Source organism: Melanerpes formicivorus, unplaced genomic scaffold, assembly GCF_026170545.1.
Source record: "Melanerpes formicivorus ecotype bairdi unplaced genomic scaffold, bMelFor1.0.p_v2 SCAF_89, whole genome shotgun sequence".
NCBI lineage: Eukaryota > Metazoa > Chordata > Aves > Piciformes > Picidae > Melanerpes > Melanerpes formicivorus.
Window position 1 is genome coordinate 1,703,954 of NW_027142441.1, and position 18,031 is coordinate 1,721,984.

At 54.2% G+C, this 18,031-nt stretch overlaps 1 protein-coding gene across 1 annotated transcript in view; it reads left to right on the forward strand.

The window, feature by feature from the left end:
* The window catches only part of ABHD3 (abhydrolase domain containing 3, phospholipase), a 37,679-nt gene extending 24,725 nt beyond the window's left edge, over positions 1 to 12,954 (forward strand). Inside the window, exon 9 of the mRNA XM_068165502.1 lies at positions 10,904 to 12,954. Coding sequence (XP_068021603.1) covers positions 10,904 to 11,082 — 179 coding nt within the window. The 3' untranslated portion in view covers positions 11,083 to 12,954. The remainder of the gene's footprint in view (positions 1 to 10,903) is intronic.
* Positions 12,955 to 18,031: the final 5,077 nt, after the last annotated feature.

Below are 18,031 nucleotides of genomic sequence, written 5' to 3' on the forward strand. Positions count from 1 at the left end.
CAGAACTGGACACAGGACTCAATGGCCATGAGGAGACATGTGAGACCCTACCTGCAGCACTGCCTCCAGTCCTGGTGCCCCCAGCATAAGAGGGACATGGAGCTGCTGGAGCGGCTCCTCTTCCAGAGGAGGTCATGAAGATGACCAGAGGCTGGAGAGCCTCCCCTGTGGGCACAGGCTGGGAGAGTTGGGGCTGTTCACCCACCCTGTTCCCTGTTAGCTCTGGCTCCTATTTTTGCTCCCTCTGCTCCAAAGACAGCCTCCATAGTTTCCTAAGACCATGCTGCCCACTTGTTTGGCTATCAATCTGCCTGTCAGTGTTTCCTGCCCTTCTCCACCACCCAACTTTGAAATGTTGGCCAACTGCAACCTTCCCTGACACAGAGCTAAAAGCTTCCAAGATGCTGAGTTTCTAAAAGCCTTTGTCTAAAAGCCCCAAGTTAGTTGCAGTTCAGTAAGTACTGTAAGTATTGCACTGCCTGCTGCAGTGTGAAGTGTGTACAAGTATAGGCTGGGTGAGGAGGGGCTGGAGAGCAGCCTGCAGGAGAAGGCCTTGGGGGTGTCAGTTGGTGACAAACTCCCCAGGAGCCAGCACTGGTCCCTGGCAGCCCAGAGGCAGCTGAGTGCTGAGCTGCAGCCAGAGCAGGGAGAGCAGCAGCACAAGGAGGGGATTCTGCCCCTCTGCTCTGCTCTGCTCTGCTCAGCCCCCACCTGCAGCACTGCCTCCAGCTCTGGTGCTCCAGCACAAGAAGGACCTGGAGCTGCTGGAGAGGCTCCAGAGGAGGCCATGAGGGTGATCAGAAGGCTGCAAAACCTCCCCTGTGGGGCCAGGCTGGAAGAGTTGGGGCTGTTCAGCCTGGAGAAGAGAAGGCTCTGGGAAGACTTCAGAGCAGCCTTCCAGTACCTGAAGGGCTCCAGGAGAGCTGGGGAGGGACTTGTGACAAGGGCTGGGAGTGCCAGGATGAGGAACAATGGCTTTGAGCTGGGAGAGGGGAGATTGAGACTGGAGATGAGGAAGAAATTCTTTGCAGTGAGGGTGGTGAGACTCTGGCACAGGCTGCCCAGGGAGGCTGTGGCTGCCTCCTCCTTGGAGGTGTTTGAGGCCAGGCTGGATGAGGCCTTGAGCAAGCTGTGCTGGTGGGAGGTGTCCCTGCCCATGGCAGGGGGTTTGAGCTGGATCCTTAAGGTCCCTTCTAACCCAAACTATTCTATGAATCTGTGAAAATAAAGAAATGTGCAGGTGGGGTGTGAGCTCTCTCTCTCTAAGGAAGGTATCAGATGTGATATGCTCTCAGAAGCCCCAGTGTCTCCTCACCAAGGATGAAGAGCGTCTGTGCTGAGCAGCATGGGTGCAGATGTCTGCTCTGCAGAGTGCAGTGGAAGTGAAACAAGCAATTATTGTGCTGCCATTTTTCAGTCCAGGCCCTTCAAAGAATGTCTGGGAGTTGCTTGTGCTTCACTGCCACTTCCAGCAACTGACAATGAAAAGAACAAATGTTGCTCAGCTGTAGTGCTAAGCCTGGGGTAAGGGAAGAGATCTACACCAGGTGAGCTCTCAGAAGGAGCCTTGTTGAGATTAAAAACCTAAGTAGGAGATGAAGCAGCAAAATCAGCTAGTGACAGGCTGAAGCCTCCGACCCTCTCCTCTCCTCTCCTCTCCTCTCCTCTCCTCTCCTCTCCTCTCCTCTCCTCTCCTCTCCTCTCCTCTCCTCTCCTCTCCTCTCCTCTCCTCTTCTCTCCTCTCCTCTCCTCTCCTCTCCTCTCCTCTCCTCTCCTCTCCTCTCCTCTCCTCTCCTCTCCTCTCCTCTCCTCTCCTCTCCTCTCCTCTCCTCTCCTCTCCTCTCCTCTCCTCTCCTCTCCTCTCCTCTCCTCTCCTCTCCTCTCCTCTCCTCTCCTCTCCTCTCCTCTCCTCTCCTCTCCTCTCCTCTCCTCTCCTCTCCTCTCCAAACCTCTCCTCTCCTCTCCTCTCCAAACCTCTCCTCTCCTCTCCTCTCCTCTCCAAACCTCTCCTCTCCAAACCTCTCCTCTCCAAACCTCTCCTCTCCTCTCCAAACCTCTCCTCTCCTCTCCTCTCCTCTCCTCTCCAAACCTCTCCTCTCCAAACCTCTCCTCTCCTCTCCAAACCTCTCCTCTCCTCTCCAAACCTCTCCTCTCCAAACCTCTTCTCTCCTCTCCGAACCTCTCCTCTCTGAACCCCTCCTCTCCGAACCTCTCTGAACCTCTCCTCTCTGAACCTCTTTTCTCTGAACCTCTCTGAACTGAACCTCTCCGAACCTCTCCGAACCTCTCTGAACCTCACCTCTGCCCTCCGACCCTCTCCCCTCCAAACCTCACCTCTCCCCTCTGACCCTCTCCCCTCCGACCCTCTCCTCTCCAACCCTCTCCGACCCTCTCCTCTCCGACCCTCTCCTCTCCGACCCTCTCCCCTCCGACCCTCTCCTCTCCAACCCTCTCCGACCCTCTCCTCTCCGACCCTCTCCTCTCTGACCCTCTCTAACCCTCTCTGACGCTCTCCGACCCTCTCCTCTCCGACCCTCTCCGACCCTCTCTTCCCTTCCCTTTTTCTGCCAAACTCCTGATCTTTATCCTCATTTTGCTTTTGATCTGAAGATCAAACCCCTGTGGCTGACTGCTTCAGCCAAAGATACCTGCTCCTGCAGCCTGTGTGTGGGGCACAGTGTCTGAGCAGGGAGAGCTCAGGGAGAGCTGGAGGGGACAGGCTTCAGCAGGGAGCACTTGACACCTCCATAGGGTTTCTTTCAGGGACATTTTCTTCTGCCACCATGAGCCAAGTGAGATTCTTGTAGACTGAGTCACAAAACCAAAGTGAGGAGGGAACTGGATTAGAACAGCAATGGGAGGAAGGGATTGGAAGAGGCTCTGTGTGTGCACTGTTCTTCTGTGCCCAGAGCTCCTGCACCTGCAGAAGCAGGCACACACCTTGGAGCCCACAGTGTGGGGAGCTGTGAGAGGCAGGTGTGCCAAGGAGAGCACAGGCCACTCCACTGGAGAGAGCTGGAAACAGCCTGGCTGCATCTGCTCTTCAACAACAAGCATCTGTGCATGAGCAGGAGAAGGAGCTGGCAGCCACCTGCTCAGACTGGTTTGCCCTAATACAAAGTCTCTTCTCCCAGGCAGCCAGCACCAGAACAAGAGGACACAGTCTCAGGCTGTGCCAGGGGAGGTTTAGGCTGGAGGTTAGGAAGAAGTTCTACACAGAGAGAGTGATTGCCCATTGGAATGGGCTGCCTGGGGAGGTGGTGGAGTCACCATCACTGGAGGTGTTCAGGAGTGGGTGATGGGGTGCTTGGTGCCATGGGTTAGCTGTTTGGGTGGGTTGGATTGGTTGATGGGTTGGACAGGATGATCTTGAAGGTCTCTTCCAACCTGCTTTGGTTTATTCTAAACATTCTAAAGTTAAAGATGATGAGTTTTGGATCAGCCAAGCTACCTGTCAGCTACCTGGGCCACAACACAGCCTGAACAGCAATAATCTTCCAGAATGCTGCATGCACCTTCAGCAGGTCAGGGACTTCCTGGACAGAGTGAGCCCCTCTGGATTTTCCTGGCCTCTCTGCCTTTGGGGTTTGTCCCTTGAAATTGGCTAGTTGCTGTCTCTGTCAGGAGCACCCAGCAGAGCTCCAGCTCTGGAACCCCCAGCACAAGAGGCACATGGAACTGTGGGAGAGGGTCCAGAGGAGGCCACAAAGATGATCCAAGGGTGGAAGCACCTCCCCTCTGGGGTCAGGCTGAGAGCTGGGGCTGTTCAGCCTGGAGAAGAGATGGCCCTGGGGAAACCTTGGAGCAGCCTTCCAGTACCTGAGGAGGGCTCAGGAGAGCTGGAGGGACAAAAGCCTGGAGGGACAGCATGAGAGGAGATGGCATCACACTGGAAGAAGCTGGATTTAGATTGGCCATTGGACAGCAATTCTTCCCCATGAGGGTGGGGAGGCACTGGAACAGGTTGCCCAGAGAAGTTGTGGAGGCTTCAGGCCTGGAAGTGTTGCAGGCCAGGCTGGATGAGACCTTGAGCAAGCTGGGCTGGTGGGAGGTATCCTTGCCCATGGCAGGGAGTTGGAACTGGGTGACCTTTAAGATCCTTTCCAACCCAAGGCAGTGTATGTTACAATGTCCTTGAGATGAGAGGGGATGGGACCCTAAAGTCTGTGCCCAAAGACAAAATCTGCTCAGTGAGTCTGAAGATAAACTTTTGTAGGTCTTATGACCCTGGGGATGACTTTCCCCCCAGTGCTGCAAGGTGACTGCTCTGCTCTGCCAGGCTTCTGCTGTTAAGTGTCATAGGGAACAGTGGCTTCACCTCTATATTCAGCTTCAGCTCTGTGGTTTCTGTTCTGAAGCAGAGTAGTGACTGTGGCAGGAGCAAGCTAGCTAATGAGCACCAGGAGCAACAGCAGTGGCCAGGCAGGGTGCCTCTGTCCCTGCAGGATCTGCTAACCTTTCCCAGCCTCTGGTCCCTGAAGCTGGGACCTTTGTTAGCTAGATCAAAGCTACTGCAGATACTCCATCCCCTTGTCTCTTAATTGGAATAGAATTAACCAGGTTGGAAAAGACCTTTGAGATCACTGAGTCCAGCCCCATCTAATCAACTCAACCATGGCACCAAGTGCCTCAGCACCAGTGCCTCCTTAAACACCTCCAGGGATGGGGGACTCCACCACCTCCCTGGGCAGAACATCCCAGTGGACAATCTATGTGAAGAACCTATCATAGAACCAATAAGGTTGGAAGAGACCTCAAAGATCACCAAGTCCAACCTGGCACCACAGACCTCATGACTAAACCATGGCACCAAGTGCCACATCCAATCCCCTCTTGAACACCTCCAGGGATGGGGACTCCACCACCTCCCTGGGCAGCACATCCCAATGGCCAACAACTCTCTCTGGGAAGAACTTTCTCCTCACCTCCAGCCTAAACTTCCCCTGGCACAGCTTGAGACTGTGTCCTCTTGTTCTGGTGCTGCTTGCCTGGCAGAAGAGCCCAACCCCCACCTGGCTACAACCTCCCTTCAGGGAGTTGGAGAGAGCAAGAAGGTCTCCCCTGAGTCTCCTCTCCTCCAGGCTAAGCAACCCCAGCTCCCTCAGCCTCTCCTCACAGGGCTGTGCTCCAGACCCCTCCCCAGCCTTGTTGCCCTTCCCTGGACATGCTCCATTGTGGAACACAACCTCCAGCTCTCAAGAGCCAGCTACAAAATTCAATCTGAACACAAAAGAGCTTTTTGTTGTGAGAGTGGTCAGGCACTGGCATGGAGAGCCTGGGGGGGGTTCTCTATCTATGGAGAGACTCAAAACCTGCTTGGATGCACTCTTGGCTGGGCATCTAGGTTGAGCAGGGAAGTTTGACCAGAGATTCTCAAGGGGTGTCTTCCAGCCTCAGGACTTCCATGGCTGTGTAGTTTGACTAGCCAAAAGATCTGAGTCCCCTAGAGTGCAGCTGTGGCAGATGTTTCCTCCCTTGAAGCTGGTTTTTATGAGAAACCTCACTCTTGGTGAACAGTGGAGTACAGGAGAGGTCTCTTGTCTGAGATTAAGCATCAAACCCATCACAGAACCAATAAGGTTGGAAGAGACCTCAAAGATCATCCAGTCCAACCTGTCACCACAAACCTCATGACTACTAAACCGTGTCACCAAGTGCCACATCCAGTCCCCTCTTGAACACCTCCAGGGATGATGACTCCACCACCTCCCTGGGCAGCACATTCCAGTGGCCAATGACTCTCTCAGTGAAGAACTTTCTCCTCTCTCCTCAGATGCCCTAAAAGCCCTGCAGTGCAGGGCAGGTGAGGTAGAACACCATGAGGCACTTGAAACAAGAGGTGTCAGAGCTGGTTGTAATGTCTGTGCTCTAACTCTGACCCTCAGCAGCCTTTCTCCAGGCAGGTGTTTGGGTGGTGAGCAGTAATTTATTCCCTGTTCACAGAGTAATGCTGCTGGCCATCAACCCTTGTCCCCCTGGTGACAAAGCTTACCTGAGAGAGGGCCAGGATGAGCTGATTGGCAGCTAACAGCATGGCTCTGTTCTGTCTGCCTGCCCTGGGCTGCTCCTCTCTGTGCCTTGCACCCTCAGTGTGACCCTCGTGCTGGCAGCAGGCACAGGGCTCCCTGGTGAGCAGCTGCTTGCTGCTGTCACTGCAGTTCATTCATCTCCACACTGGTGCAGCTGCTTCATGTTAGCACACATGATGGGCTGGTGCTAGTCTGGGAGGTGGCTGTGTGCTGGCAAGTGGCTGGGTTGTTCTGTGTGGACATGTGCAAGGCTCTGGCAACCAGAGGCAGTTCCCACTCAAAACTGTACCATGGATCCAAAGCCACAGAACTGCTTCTCAACCAGACCCCAGCCTTTTGCCAGCTTTGGGGACTGGTTCTGTCATCTCAGGCTTCATCTCTCCCAGCAATACCTACCAGCCTCTAGGCTCCTCCTCACCTCTGTTGCAGAGAGCTGTAGTTTCCAGCAGCTGGGAAACAGGCCTGGAGAAGTCATTAGGGAGAAGGCTGTTCCAGAACTCCTTAGGGAGAAGGCTGCTCCAGAATTCCTTTGTGGTTAAACATCCTTTCTAAAGCCAGCCACATCCAGCTTCCTACAGCAGAGCTTAGGGAATGCAAACCCCAGTCAGCTTAGTTACTGCACAGCATGGACCTAAAGAGACACTTCCCTGAAGCAGTGTGGCTGCTGTGGCCACTTCCTCCCTGGTCACCTCCTCTTAAGCAGCCCTTTGGTGCCCTTTGCTCTCAGAGCTTGGCAGCTGATTGATCTGTAGGCAGGTTCTGGAATGCAATCCTCATCTTGGCCCACACTAATGGAAACAAAGGCTGCAGGCTGCCTCTCTTGCTCTCACTGATGGACATGAGCCACTGCTTTGGGAAAGAGCTGGCAGAGCCAAGGCAGCCCTCCCCTGTGAGTGTGAGCAGTAAATCAGGCAGATGGAGTGGCAGCCTTCATGGTCAGTGGCACGTTTCACTTTCCACCTGAAGTGGCCTTCTTCTCCACAGTGACTTTAAGCAGTGTATCAGGCTGCAGTTCACTCCCCTAACACTTAGCTAACTGCCTTGAGCCCAAGGTCAAAGCCTGCCCTTGACACTGGGTACCATGGCAGCTCCCTCCTGAGTCACTGAGCCAAAGGAGTGCATGGCTGGAGCCCAGCTGGACTTTATATTGAAGCCTCTGGACCATTTCTGTTATTTTCCATCCTATTATGTAAAGAGCACAGCTGGGTGAAGTTGTCTGGAGGGACCAGCTGGGCAGGGAAGGGCTAGGGGGCTAACACTTAGGGTAAGAGTGTGAAGAGCAGGGAGAAGAGAACCCAACAATGGGGCAGGAAGTCTGCCAGCAGTGACTTGTTGAAGCTGATGCTCAATGGATGCTTTCCTTTGCTCCTCCCTGCAAAACACTGTTTGCAAAGAGCATGCAACAAATGCTTTGGAATGAGGTGAGTGCACAGGAGCAGGCCTGTGCCTGCTGGCCAGGCAGCAGTGCAGAGTTTGGTCAACAGAAACACAAGTCCAAGGTTACATGTGGACAACAATGAACAGGAGCAGCCTGTGGCACACCATCCTGTATCCTGCAGTGCATCACCCCCCCTGCTCCATCCACCAGCCCCCTGCACTACAGGGTTAGCTCTGCTCTCTTGTGCAATGTGTTGTGTTGTGAGAGTCCCTGGAAACAGCCCTGAGCAGAGCAGCAGAGCAGCAGAGCACTGCCACCCCTGCCAGGCAGCATTTGCATTTTGGCACTGGAGAGCGACACAACACATTCAGGGCCCTCCTGAGAAGCTGCAGAGCAAGAAACTCTGCTGGGGAGGAACCATACAAGTGTTGACTGTACCAAGGCCAACTGTGCCAAGGACAGGCTCTCCTGTGCTCCACAGGGGAGCTAAGAGCAGAGAGGCAGCAGCAGGTCAGGCTTGGCACCTGCACAAAGTCCTGACTGCAGAGGGAAGCAGATGACTGCCTGCACACTCAGCACAGCGCTGCAGCTGGTGGCAAGGGCAGCATTGTGTGCAGACTCATGTTAGTGAGAACAGGGAGAGACACCCTCAGGGTGGGGAAGATGATGTTTGTGTAGACCTGTGTGTAGCTCACACCTCTCCTGCTACAGAAGATAACCAACAGCCTAGGAGGGAGCTGCTGTAGCTGTGTGGGGGCAGGCAGCACGTGGCACCCGCTGCAGTGTTGCCACTCAGTCTGGGAATCAATAATTAGCCACCAGCAAACAGATCTGAGAGGTGTCACTGCCCTGGCAACCTCAGAATGACAGCTGGGCAGAGGTCACAGTGAGCTTTGTGAGGGCTTCCCCAGCAGAGGAGACATTCCTTGTCCTCTCCCTTCCACAGCCCCAGCTGAGCAGTTTCTTAGCAGCAGTTTCTTCCACACCTTGGCATGCTGCGGCAGGGACTGACTGGTGTGTTTCTGCACCATCTCAACCACAGAAGAAGTGTGCTCAAGCCAGGGGCAACTGATCCTGGATCCATTCAGATCCATGGAGCTCTCAGGTTCTCCCTGATTCCTGGAGCTCAGGCCTGTCTCACCCTTCCCCATACCCTTGCCTTTAAGCCTATCCTTCAGTCCCCTCAGTCACCAGGGAGACAGCTGCAGAGTGGCTGTGGAAAGCAAGATTCAGTGCCTAAAGCAAGATTCAGTGCCTAAAGCAGGAGTGGGGAGCTCAGCCTTGAGTTTGGTCCCCACTTCCCTACTGGGATCCTGTTGAACATGGTCAGTGTGCCACCAAAGGGAAGAGAAGTGTAGGGGGCTGGGTACAGAGAAGTGGGCAAGCTCCCATGCAGGTGCCAGAGGCTGCCAGGACTCGTGGCCACTGTCCTTGAACACTGCTCCAGGGGAAGCCAGGTCAGAGCCTGCTGGGCAGATGGACACAGCCAGAGCTCCAGATGGACACCTGCTGGGTCTGGGTGGTGGAGATGATGCCTGTGCTGGATGGCAAGAAACAGCACATTGTGGTCTGCATCTCTTGATGGCAGCTGGGCTCTTCCCCACCCAGGCTGGCAGCCCCCAGGCTTTTACATCCTTGGCTTCCCCTTCGAGTTTTTGCCTCAGTGGTGCTTCCAGAGGCCCAGATGATGCAGCTAGGATCTGCACTTCTGCAGCTGGTCCAAGGGCAAGTCAAGGACTGCCTGTAAAGGCAGTGAGAAGGACAATTTCTTCCACCTAGTGAAGGATCAGACACTTACTAAATGCTGGTATCCAAATGCAGAATGAATCTTACTGTGACAGTAAAGGGTTTGTGTCTGGAATGCCCTGCAGAAGGGACCTCCAAAGTTCATCCAGTCCAACCCCTGCCAGAGCAGCATCACCCAGGGCAGGCCACACAGGAACACATCCAGGTGGGGTTTGAATACCTCCAGAGAGGGAGACTCCACAGCCCCCCTGGGCAGCCTGCTCCAGGGCTCTGTCACTCTCACAGGGGAAAAATCCTTCCTCCTGTTCCCATGGCACTTCCTCTGCCTCAGCTTCCACCACTGCCCCTTGTGCTGGCATTGGGCATCCCCCAGCAGAGCCTGGCTCCAGCCTCTGGGCATCACCCTGCACAGCTTTAGCAACAGCAAGGAGCTCACCCTCAGGCTCCTCCTCTCCAAGCTCCAGAGCCCTCAGCTCCCTCAGGCTCTCCTCAGGGGGAAGATCTTCCACTGCCTGCAGCATCTCTGTGGCTCTGTGCTGGACTCTCTCAAGCAGTTCCCTGAGGTCCTTCTTGACCTGAGAGGCCCAGAACTGGACACAAGATTCCAGATGTGGCTTCAGCAGGGCAGGGTAGAGGGGGAGGAGAACCTCTCTGACCTGCTGACCTTCTAATCCAGCCCAGGCTGCCCTTGGCCTTCTTGGCCACCAGAGCACACTGCTGCTGGCTCATGGTCATCCTCCCATCCACCAGGACCCCCAGGTCCCTTTCCCCTTCACTGCTCTCCAACAGGTCAGTCCCCAATCTATTCTCCCCCTGTGCTCAGCACTGCTGAGGCCACACCTTGAGTCCTGTGTCCAGTTTTGGGCTCCTCAGGTTAGGAAAGATGTTGAGATGCTGGAAGGTGTCCAGAGAAGGGCAAGAAAGCTGGGGAGGGGTCTGGAGCACAGCCCTGTGAGGAGAGGCTGAGGGAGCTGGGGTTGCTTAGCCTGGAGAAGAGGAGGCTCAGGGGAGACCTTCTTGCTTTTTACAACTCCCTGAAGGGAGGTTGAAGCCAGGTGGGGGTTGGTCTCTTCTCCCAGGCAAGCAGCACCAGAACAAGAGGACACAGTCTCAAGCTGTGCCAGGGGAGGTTTAGGCTGGAGGTGAGGAAGAAGTTCTACACAGAGAGAGTGATTGCCCATTGGGATGTGCTGCCCAGGGAGGTGGTGGAGTCACCATCACTGAAGGTGTTCAGGAGGAGACTTGATGGGGTGCTTGGTGCCATGGGTTAGTTGTTTAGGTGGTGTTGGATGGTAGGTTAGACTTGATGACCTTGAAGGTCTCCCCTCCCCTCCCCTCCCCTCCCCTCCCCTCCCCTCTCCTCTCCCCTCCCCTCCCCTCCCCTCCCCTCCCCTCCCCTCCCCTCCTCCTCTCCCCTCCCCTCCCCTCCCCTCCCCTCCCCTCCCCTCCCCTCCCCTCCCCTCCCCTCCCCTCCCCTCTCCTCTCCTCCCCTCCCCTCTCCCTCTCCTCTCCTCTCCTCTCCTCTCCTCTCCTCTCCGAACCTCTCCGAACCTCTCCTCTCCGAACCTCTCCTCTCCGAACCTCTCCTCTCCTCTCCTCCATGAGGTTGTTCTTTCCCAGGCAGTGAAGTGTGTGATACTGTTGTGCACATTTCATCATCCATAATATGAGACACACTGAGGAGCAGCTCTCCAGTGGCTGCTGTCTCAGAGGAGCAGGAGGACTCACACCTTTCCCCTCTCCTTTTCAGCCATCCCGGTGGAAGCTGCCAAACAAAACGCCAACGTGGCTCTGGTGCTGACGTCCTGTGGAGGCCACATTGGGTTCCTGGAAGGGATCTGGCCCAGGAAGTGCACTTACATGGACAGAGTCTTCAAGCAGTTTGTGCAGGCTGTGTTTGAGCATGGGAACAAAATCTTTAGCATGTAGCTTTGGACCACTACTCTAGCCCGGGGGGCACGTTCTGACAGGGGCAGTTCAGCTTAATGCAGAGATTTTAACTCCTGTAAGCCAGCAAATGGATGAAGTCCATTACTACATGCAAAAATATTTTTTGCCTAAGATTTTGTAGCAAGGGACTAAAAGATTCTGTTGTCACTTTTGTATTTATTTTTAATATGCCTTACTAAGAATGACCTTAAGTGAAAGAGCATCCTGCACCCATCGAGCTGCACCTAACCAAAAGCAACAAGCAGACAGATGCTAAGTCCTCAGCCTTGTAGATTCAAGCAGTGCACATGTAGGAGACTTAATGTAGATGGCTTTTACTGCTGGAATGGCAGCACTCAGCAATAGCAATAGATTCTCTTGGCACACCTAGGCAGTGGGAGTTGGCCCACCCCTGAGGGGGTGAACACCTGGGGCGATGGCGACAAGAGAAGCAAGGAGCACAGGGAGGGGAGACCTGGTTCTTAAAAGAAGTCCAAATGTCAGCATGGCTTTTCCAGAGCATTAGCCTGAAACCTGCTTTTGCTGTTCTGCTCCAAGAGTATTCCTAGTTAGGGCTAGCTGTTGGGTTTTCAACTCTGCCAGTGTCATCCTTGTCTTAGGTGGTGGGGTTTCAAACAGCTGATTTCTAGTGTTTACATGTAACCAACAGGTTCATCTTAACCGGTACTGTAACACCTCTGTCATTAACAGGCATCTTGCATTCCCCAGCTGGGTGTAGTGTGACACACTCTGCAGCCTGAGGATTCTCCCTCCTGTGTTCATATTATCCTGCCAGAGTGTTTCAGCTGTCAAGAATAAGCACTGGGCCAGCAGGGAATGCTGATATCATCTGCTTCACATTAAAGGAAAAGAAAAAGGGATCCAGCCCTTTGTCTCTGCTGTTGTTGCAGCTCATTTCTGAAGAGAATGTAGCCAGCTGCTCAAAGAGAGCTGGGTTGGAGGTGGGAGCCTCGTCCCTCTGCCTGATCATTTGTCAGCACTGCAGCAAGAGCTTGTCACTCACTGCAGCCTTTGCAAAGTGATTTCTGCCCTGCTGGTTGCCCTAGGGCTGGCCGAGGCCCTGCTGCTGTCCTCAGCCCTGCTGTTGTCCTCTGCCCTGCTGCTGTCCTCAGCCCTGCAGAAGAGCAAAGCTGAGCACGGAGGGAAGAGGCCATTTGGACAGAAAGTGTTCTGAAAGGGTTGGGAAGGCCTCAGAGAGAGCTTATTAAATCCTAAAGGCATTTCAGCAGCTTCTGTGGAGCTTCCACCTTGTGCTGAGCGCTGCTTTGGGCCCGGGCACACAGGAGGAGGCAGCAAATGTGCCTCTGCAGTTTTATTCTTCCCTTTTGAGCAGGGTCAGCACAAGGAAGTGTGGACAAAACAGCAAGTCAGGACTTCAGGCTCAGGCAGCACCTGGGCAGTCCTCCTGCAAGGCATTTCCTAGGAACAGCAAAGGAAGAACAAAACCACTTCAGAAACAGAAATTGGGGCATGGCACAGGAGAGCTTCTGTCAGGTAGTCAATCAGAAAGGGCTTTCAGGTTCTGGCTTCTCACTGTCCCTTGCCCAGATGACAAAGTCTGATGTGGTTTTTTTTCCCCTGGTTGTGGGGATGAGCAGTTGTGAAAGCAAAGCAGAATGCTGAGCATGTAGCTGCAGGCCATGGGAGCAGTCTGTCAGTCGGGTGCCTTACTTGTTCTTGCATTCATTCCCAGGTTTTATGTTGATCCACACCCAAGGAGCAATAAACAGTGTATTGAGCATTGTACTTGTAAAGCTGTCTGGGGGCAGCACCCAGTGTTTAATAAAGGTAAAACCACTGACATTTAAAACAGACCTTCCTGTTCCAATAAAAGTAACGTGGTTAATGGCAGAGCTGCTGCCCCTTGGCACTGTCTTCTTTCACTTAGGGCCAACAGTCCCCTACAGACATTCCTCTCTAAAGCTATAAAGTTTGGGGGGAGTGTGGGGTTGTCCCCAGTGGAAAGTGGTTTTCCTTACACCCCCTTTGGGAAGATGACAGCTGACAGGATGTTAGGGGTTGGAAGGGACCTCTGGAGATCTTCCAGTCCAACCCCCCAGCCAGAGCAGCACCATAGAATCCAGCACAGGTCACACAGGAACACATCCAGATGGGGCTGGAAAGGCTCCAGAGAAGGAGACTCCACAACCCCTCTGGGCAGCCTGCTCCAGGGCTCTCGGACCCTCACAGTCAAGAATTTCCTCCTCATGTTGAGGTGGAGCCTCCTGTGCTGGAGTCTATATCCACAAGATGCTTTGCCAAAGCACTGTGTGCAAAGTGGCCACCATCACATTTTACTGTGGGCAGCTTCAAGCTTTTCCCAGTCAGATTTCCCGAAAGATGCAAAGCAGACACTCGCCTCAGTCCTTGCAGGGGGCTGACAAGCTCCCCAGAGGTGCCATCAATCTTATTGCTGTGTAAGGTCCTTGTGCAGAGTCTCACCAGAGAGCCAAAGTGGAGAAGGTGACCCTTACTCAAAACAGTGCAAACTCAGAGGGTCTGGATTGGGCTTTTCATGCACTCTCAGTGTCCACCCAGCCAGGGAGGTGCAACTCCAAGCCAGGGAGGTGCAACTCAAATATATGGAGGTGGAATTGCACGCTATGAAGGTGGAACTCCTAGCCAGGGAGGTTTAACTCCAAGCCCAGAAGATCTTGGAGGTGGGAGAAAATTGTGAGTGATCAGTGGACTCATTGGTGCAAGGACAGAGTACAATGGCAATGACATGTCACAGAGCTTGCAGACATCTGTTGAACTTTCTTCCTCATGCAGAATCAGAGAGTAGCTGAGGTTGGAGGGGACCTAGTCCAGTCCAATCTCCCTGCTCAAAACAGGACACAATCTGCACGTGCTCCAGAACATCCTCCTCCTCTTGGTGTGCTCCTGGAGGCAGTGCAAAGTACTGCTCCTATCTGTGAGGCCTTCAGCCACCCATGAGCCATCTGTGACCTCAGCTGTCAGCACCAGACCATAAAGACCAAGACTTAGAGGAATCATTGCATCCACTCCTGAAAAACAGAGAAACTGAACATCCTCAGTTTCACCCAGGAGAATCTGTTCCTGTGACTGAAGAGCAGCTAACCCCTGGTGTGTATTTCACACTGAGGCTCTGGTTTAGAGCAGCCTCAGGTGTGGCCTGAGCTACCTGAGGCATTCTGTGCTGCCCCAGGGGTGATGCAGGGTTGATGTCAGCACAGGGTTTCAGCAGTTACTGCCTCTTGATGTCAGTCGCAGGTTCCCTGCTCGGAAGAGCTGCCTGATGAAGAGCAGGGCAGGGTGGGAGGATGTCAGCTGGGCCTCCAGAATTGGTGTGCTTGCAGGACTGCTGTGACTGAGCCTGGGACCAGGAGCTCAGTGCTGTAACCATGCAGCCCACCCCAAGGCTGCATGTTCACAAGCAGCTGCCTGTTACCTGCTCTTTTGTGTCAACTGGGAGCCTTGCTCCTCCAGCCCTCCCGCCTCTTCCCATCTCCCTGACTCCAGTGATGTTGGCCTCAGCCTTTCTGGCCCCAGCTGAGTATGACCAAGTGTTTCCCCTGGGTCCATGTTTTGCTAGCTCAGTAAGTTCACTTTGCTTGCCTGCTGGGGTGCCTCAGGTGCTAGATGGAGGGTGGTGTGAGGGAAGGAGTTGGGAAAGGGAGGAAACTAGGGTGGGAGGCTTCTCCTGCTGAGTGAGTCAGCTCTGACACAGGGGCACTGCATCCCCACAAGCTGTAGGCTGAGCACTCTGCAGCCGGTGGGGTGAGCCAGGCATCGGCTGAGTTACTGCTGCCCTTCCTGCAGCCCAGAGGCACTCCAGCAGTGTCACAGCAGCACTAAACGAGGCTCAGTTAATGTAAAATGCTTGTGGGATTCAGTATCACAGTCTCACAGTATCACAGTCTCACAGTATAACTCAGGTTGGAAAGGACCTTGAGGATCATCGAGTCCAACCTATCAACACAGACGCCGTGACTAGACCATGGCACCAAGTGACTAGACCACGGCACCAAGTGATTAGACCATGGCACCAAGTGATTAGACCTTGGCACCAAGTCAGTCTGCCCTATCCACATACTCCATGCATGTGATGCAGTTCCTCCTCCATTCCCAGGTCCCTAGTTCCACAGCAAATCCATGCTCAAGCCCTCCTGTCCATACCTGCCACAGCTGAGAGGAGTCAGCTCCTGCGGAGCTGCTCCAGCGCCTCCGAAGGCTGCCACCCCCTGTGCAAGCCTGGGAATTCACTCCTGCTCTTCCTTCCCACCAAGGGACTTCTCCCAAGTGTCGGGATTTGACGTCGAATCCTGCCTGACCACTTCCCTGCGGCACCGCAGCTGACTGCTCCCTGGAGCATGTCAGGAAAGGCAGCTACACTTGCTCCAGTTCCTCCGGAGGAGGGACAGGAAAACATCAGGCTAAGTGCACAGCACCACTGACAACAGGATCCAGTACCCTCCAGGAGGCTTGGAGGCAGCTCAGCTTCATCTGGAAAGTCTCCTTCATCAGGTTTTTGTAGGAAAGCAGGAGACCACACAGGCTGGCACCCAGCAGTGTCCTGGGCTGATCCCCAGCAGCCAGGGCAGCAGGGTCAGGGAGGGGATTCTGCCACTCTGCTCTGCTCTGCTGAGACCCTCCCTGCAGTGCTGGGACCAGCTCTGGAGCCCCCAGCAAAGGACATGGAACTGTGAGAGCAGGTCCAGATGAGGCCATGAGGATGACCTGAGGGCTGGAGCACCACTTCCATGAAGACAGGCTGAGAGAGTTGGGATTGCTCAGCCAGGAGAAGGCTCTGAGAAGACCTTAGAGCAGCTTTCCAGTATTTGAGGAGGGCTGCAGGAAAGCTGGGGAGGGACTTTGGACAAAGACAGGGAGTGAGAGATTCACAGATGCACAGATTGCACCAGGTTGGAAGGAACCTTCAAAAGTCATCTTGTCCAACCCCCTGTAGGGTTCCAGCAGGAGCAGGGAGGTCATTCTGCTCCTGTACACTGCACTGGTTAGGCCACACCTTGAGTCCTGTCTCCAGTTCTGGGCCCCTCAGTTTAGGAAGGAGGTTGAGATGCTGGAAGGTGTCCAGAGAAGGGCAACAAAGCTGGGGAGGGGTCTGGAGCACAGCCCTGTGAGGAGAGGCTGAGGGAGCTGGGGTTGCTTAGCCTGGAGAAGAGGAGGCTCAGGGGAGATCTTCTTGCTCCCTCCAACTCCCTGAAGGGAGGTTGGAGCCAGGTGGGGGTTGGTCTCTTCTCCCAGGCACCCAGCACAAGAGGACACAGTCTCAGGCTGTGCCAGAGGAGGTTCAGGCTGGAGGTGAGGAAGAAGTTCTACACAGAGAGAGTGATTGCCCATTGGAATGGGCTGCCCAGGGAGGTGGTGGAGTCACCATCCCTGGAGGTGTTCAGGAGGAGACTTGATAGGGTGCTTGGTGCCATAGGTTAGTTGATTAGGTGGTGTTGGATGGTAGGTTGGACTCGATGATCTTGAAGGTCTCTTCCAACCTGGTCTGGTCTGGTCTGGTCTATTCTATTCTGAGCAGGGACACCTCCAACAGGAGCAGGCTGCCCAGGGCCACACCGAGTCAAGGACAGGACAGAGGTAATGTCAATTCCAGTTAGATACTGGGATAAAATTCTTCCCCATGAAGGGGGTGAGGCACTGGAACATGCTGCCCAGAGAAGTTGTGGAAGCCTGGAGGTGTTGCAAGCCAGGCTGGCTGGGCCCTTGAGCAAGCTGGGCTAGCAGGAGGGGTCCCTGCCCGTGGCAGGGGGCTGGCATTAAGTGATCTTCAAGGTCCCTTCAGCCCACATCATTGCAGGATGCTGAACACCTCTGTGCTGCACTCAGCAGATCATCACACACTGCAGAGGAGCTGCTGCCAGTCAATAACATTTCCTCCTATCAGCTCTTCCAAAAATTGCAGCTGCTGAAAGCTTCCATTTGTCTAAGACAAACCATGCTTGCATTCAGTTGTGTCCAGGAAGAGAACCTAACAAGGAAGACAGTTAATAGAGAGTCATAGAATCACTGAATACCAACAGACCTCCACAGCTCATCCAGTCCAACCCCCTGCACTCAGCAGGGACATCCTCCACCAGATCAGGCTGCCCAGAGCCCTGCCCAGCCTCACCTTGGATATCTCCAGGGGTGGAGCCTCAACCACCTCCCTAGGCAATCTGTTCCAGTTCCACCACCCTCATGGATGCAGAACTTGTCCCTCACATCCAATCTCAATCTGCTCTGCTCTCAGTTCAAACCACTGCCTCTCATCCTACAAAACACCTTCTGGGCAGCACAAACTCTCTCCAGGTAATTTGATCTGTATGAAAAGCTGTTGATGCTACTCAGCAGCTTCACTGCAATTAACAGCAATTAGTCCCACAAATGTGACAGCCACAGAAATCACTGCCAGGGAGAGCTTTAGAAAGGCCTAAGAAGTTCACTGTAACAATCAAAGTCACCACTGCTCATGTACTTCAGAACTTAAGAAAAGACTCTTTGCAGAACATCTGTGCTGCGTCTTCCAGGTGCTAAAATACCTCCATGGTCTCTGCTGGGTCAGCACAGTGTACCCAGGGATCTGGGAAGGAGGAGCCTCTAGGAGAAACCCTGCCACATGCTGCCACTGAAACTTTTCTTCTACCCTCTGTCAGTCATTGAGAGGTTGGCCAGGACCAAGGTTCCTCATGTGTTAACAAAGCCAAGCCTGGCTCCAGCACCTGGGTCACAACAACCCCAGGAACGCTCCAGGCTTGGGGCAGAGTGGCTGCAAAGTTGCCTGGCAGAAAAGCACCTGGGGGTGCTGGCTGACAGCCAGCTGAACATGAGCCAGCAGTGTGCCCAGGTGGCCAAGGAGGCCACCAGCAGCCTGGCCTGGACCAGCAATGGTATGGCCAGCAGGAGCAGGGCAGGGACTGTCCTCCTGTATTCAGTGTTGGTGAGGCCACAGCTTGAG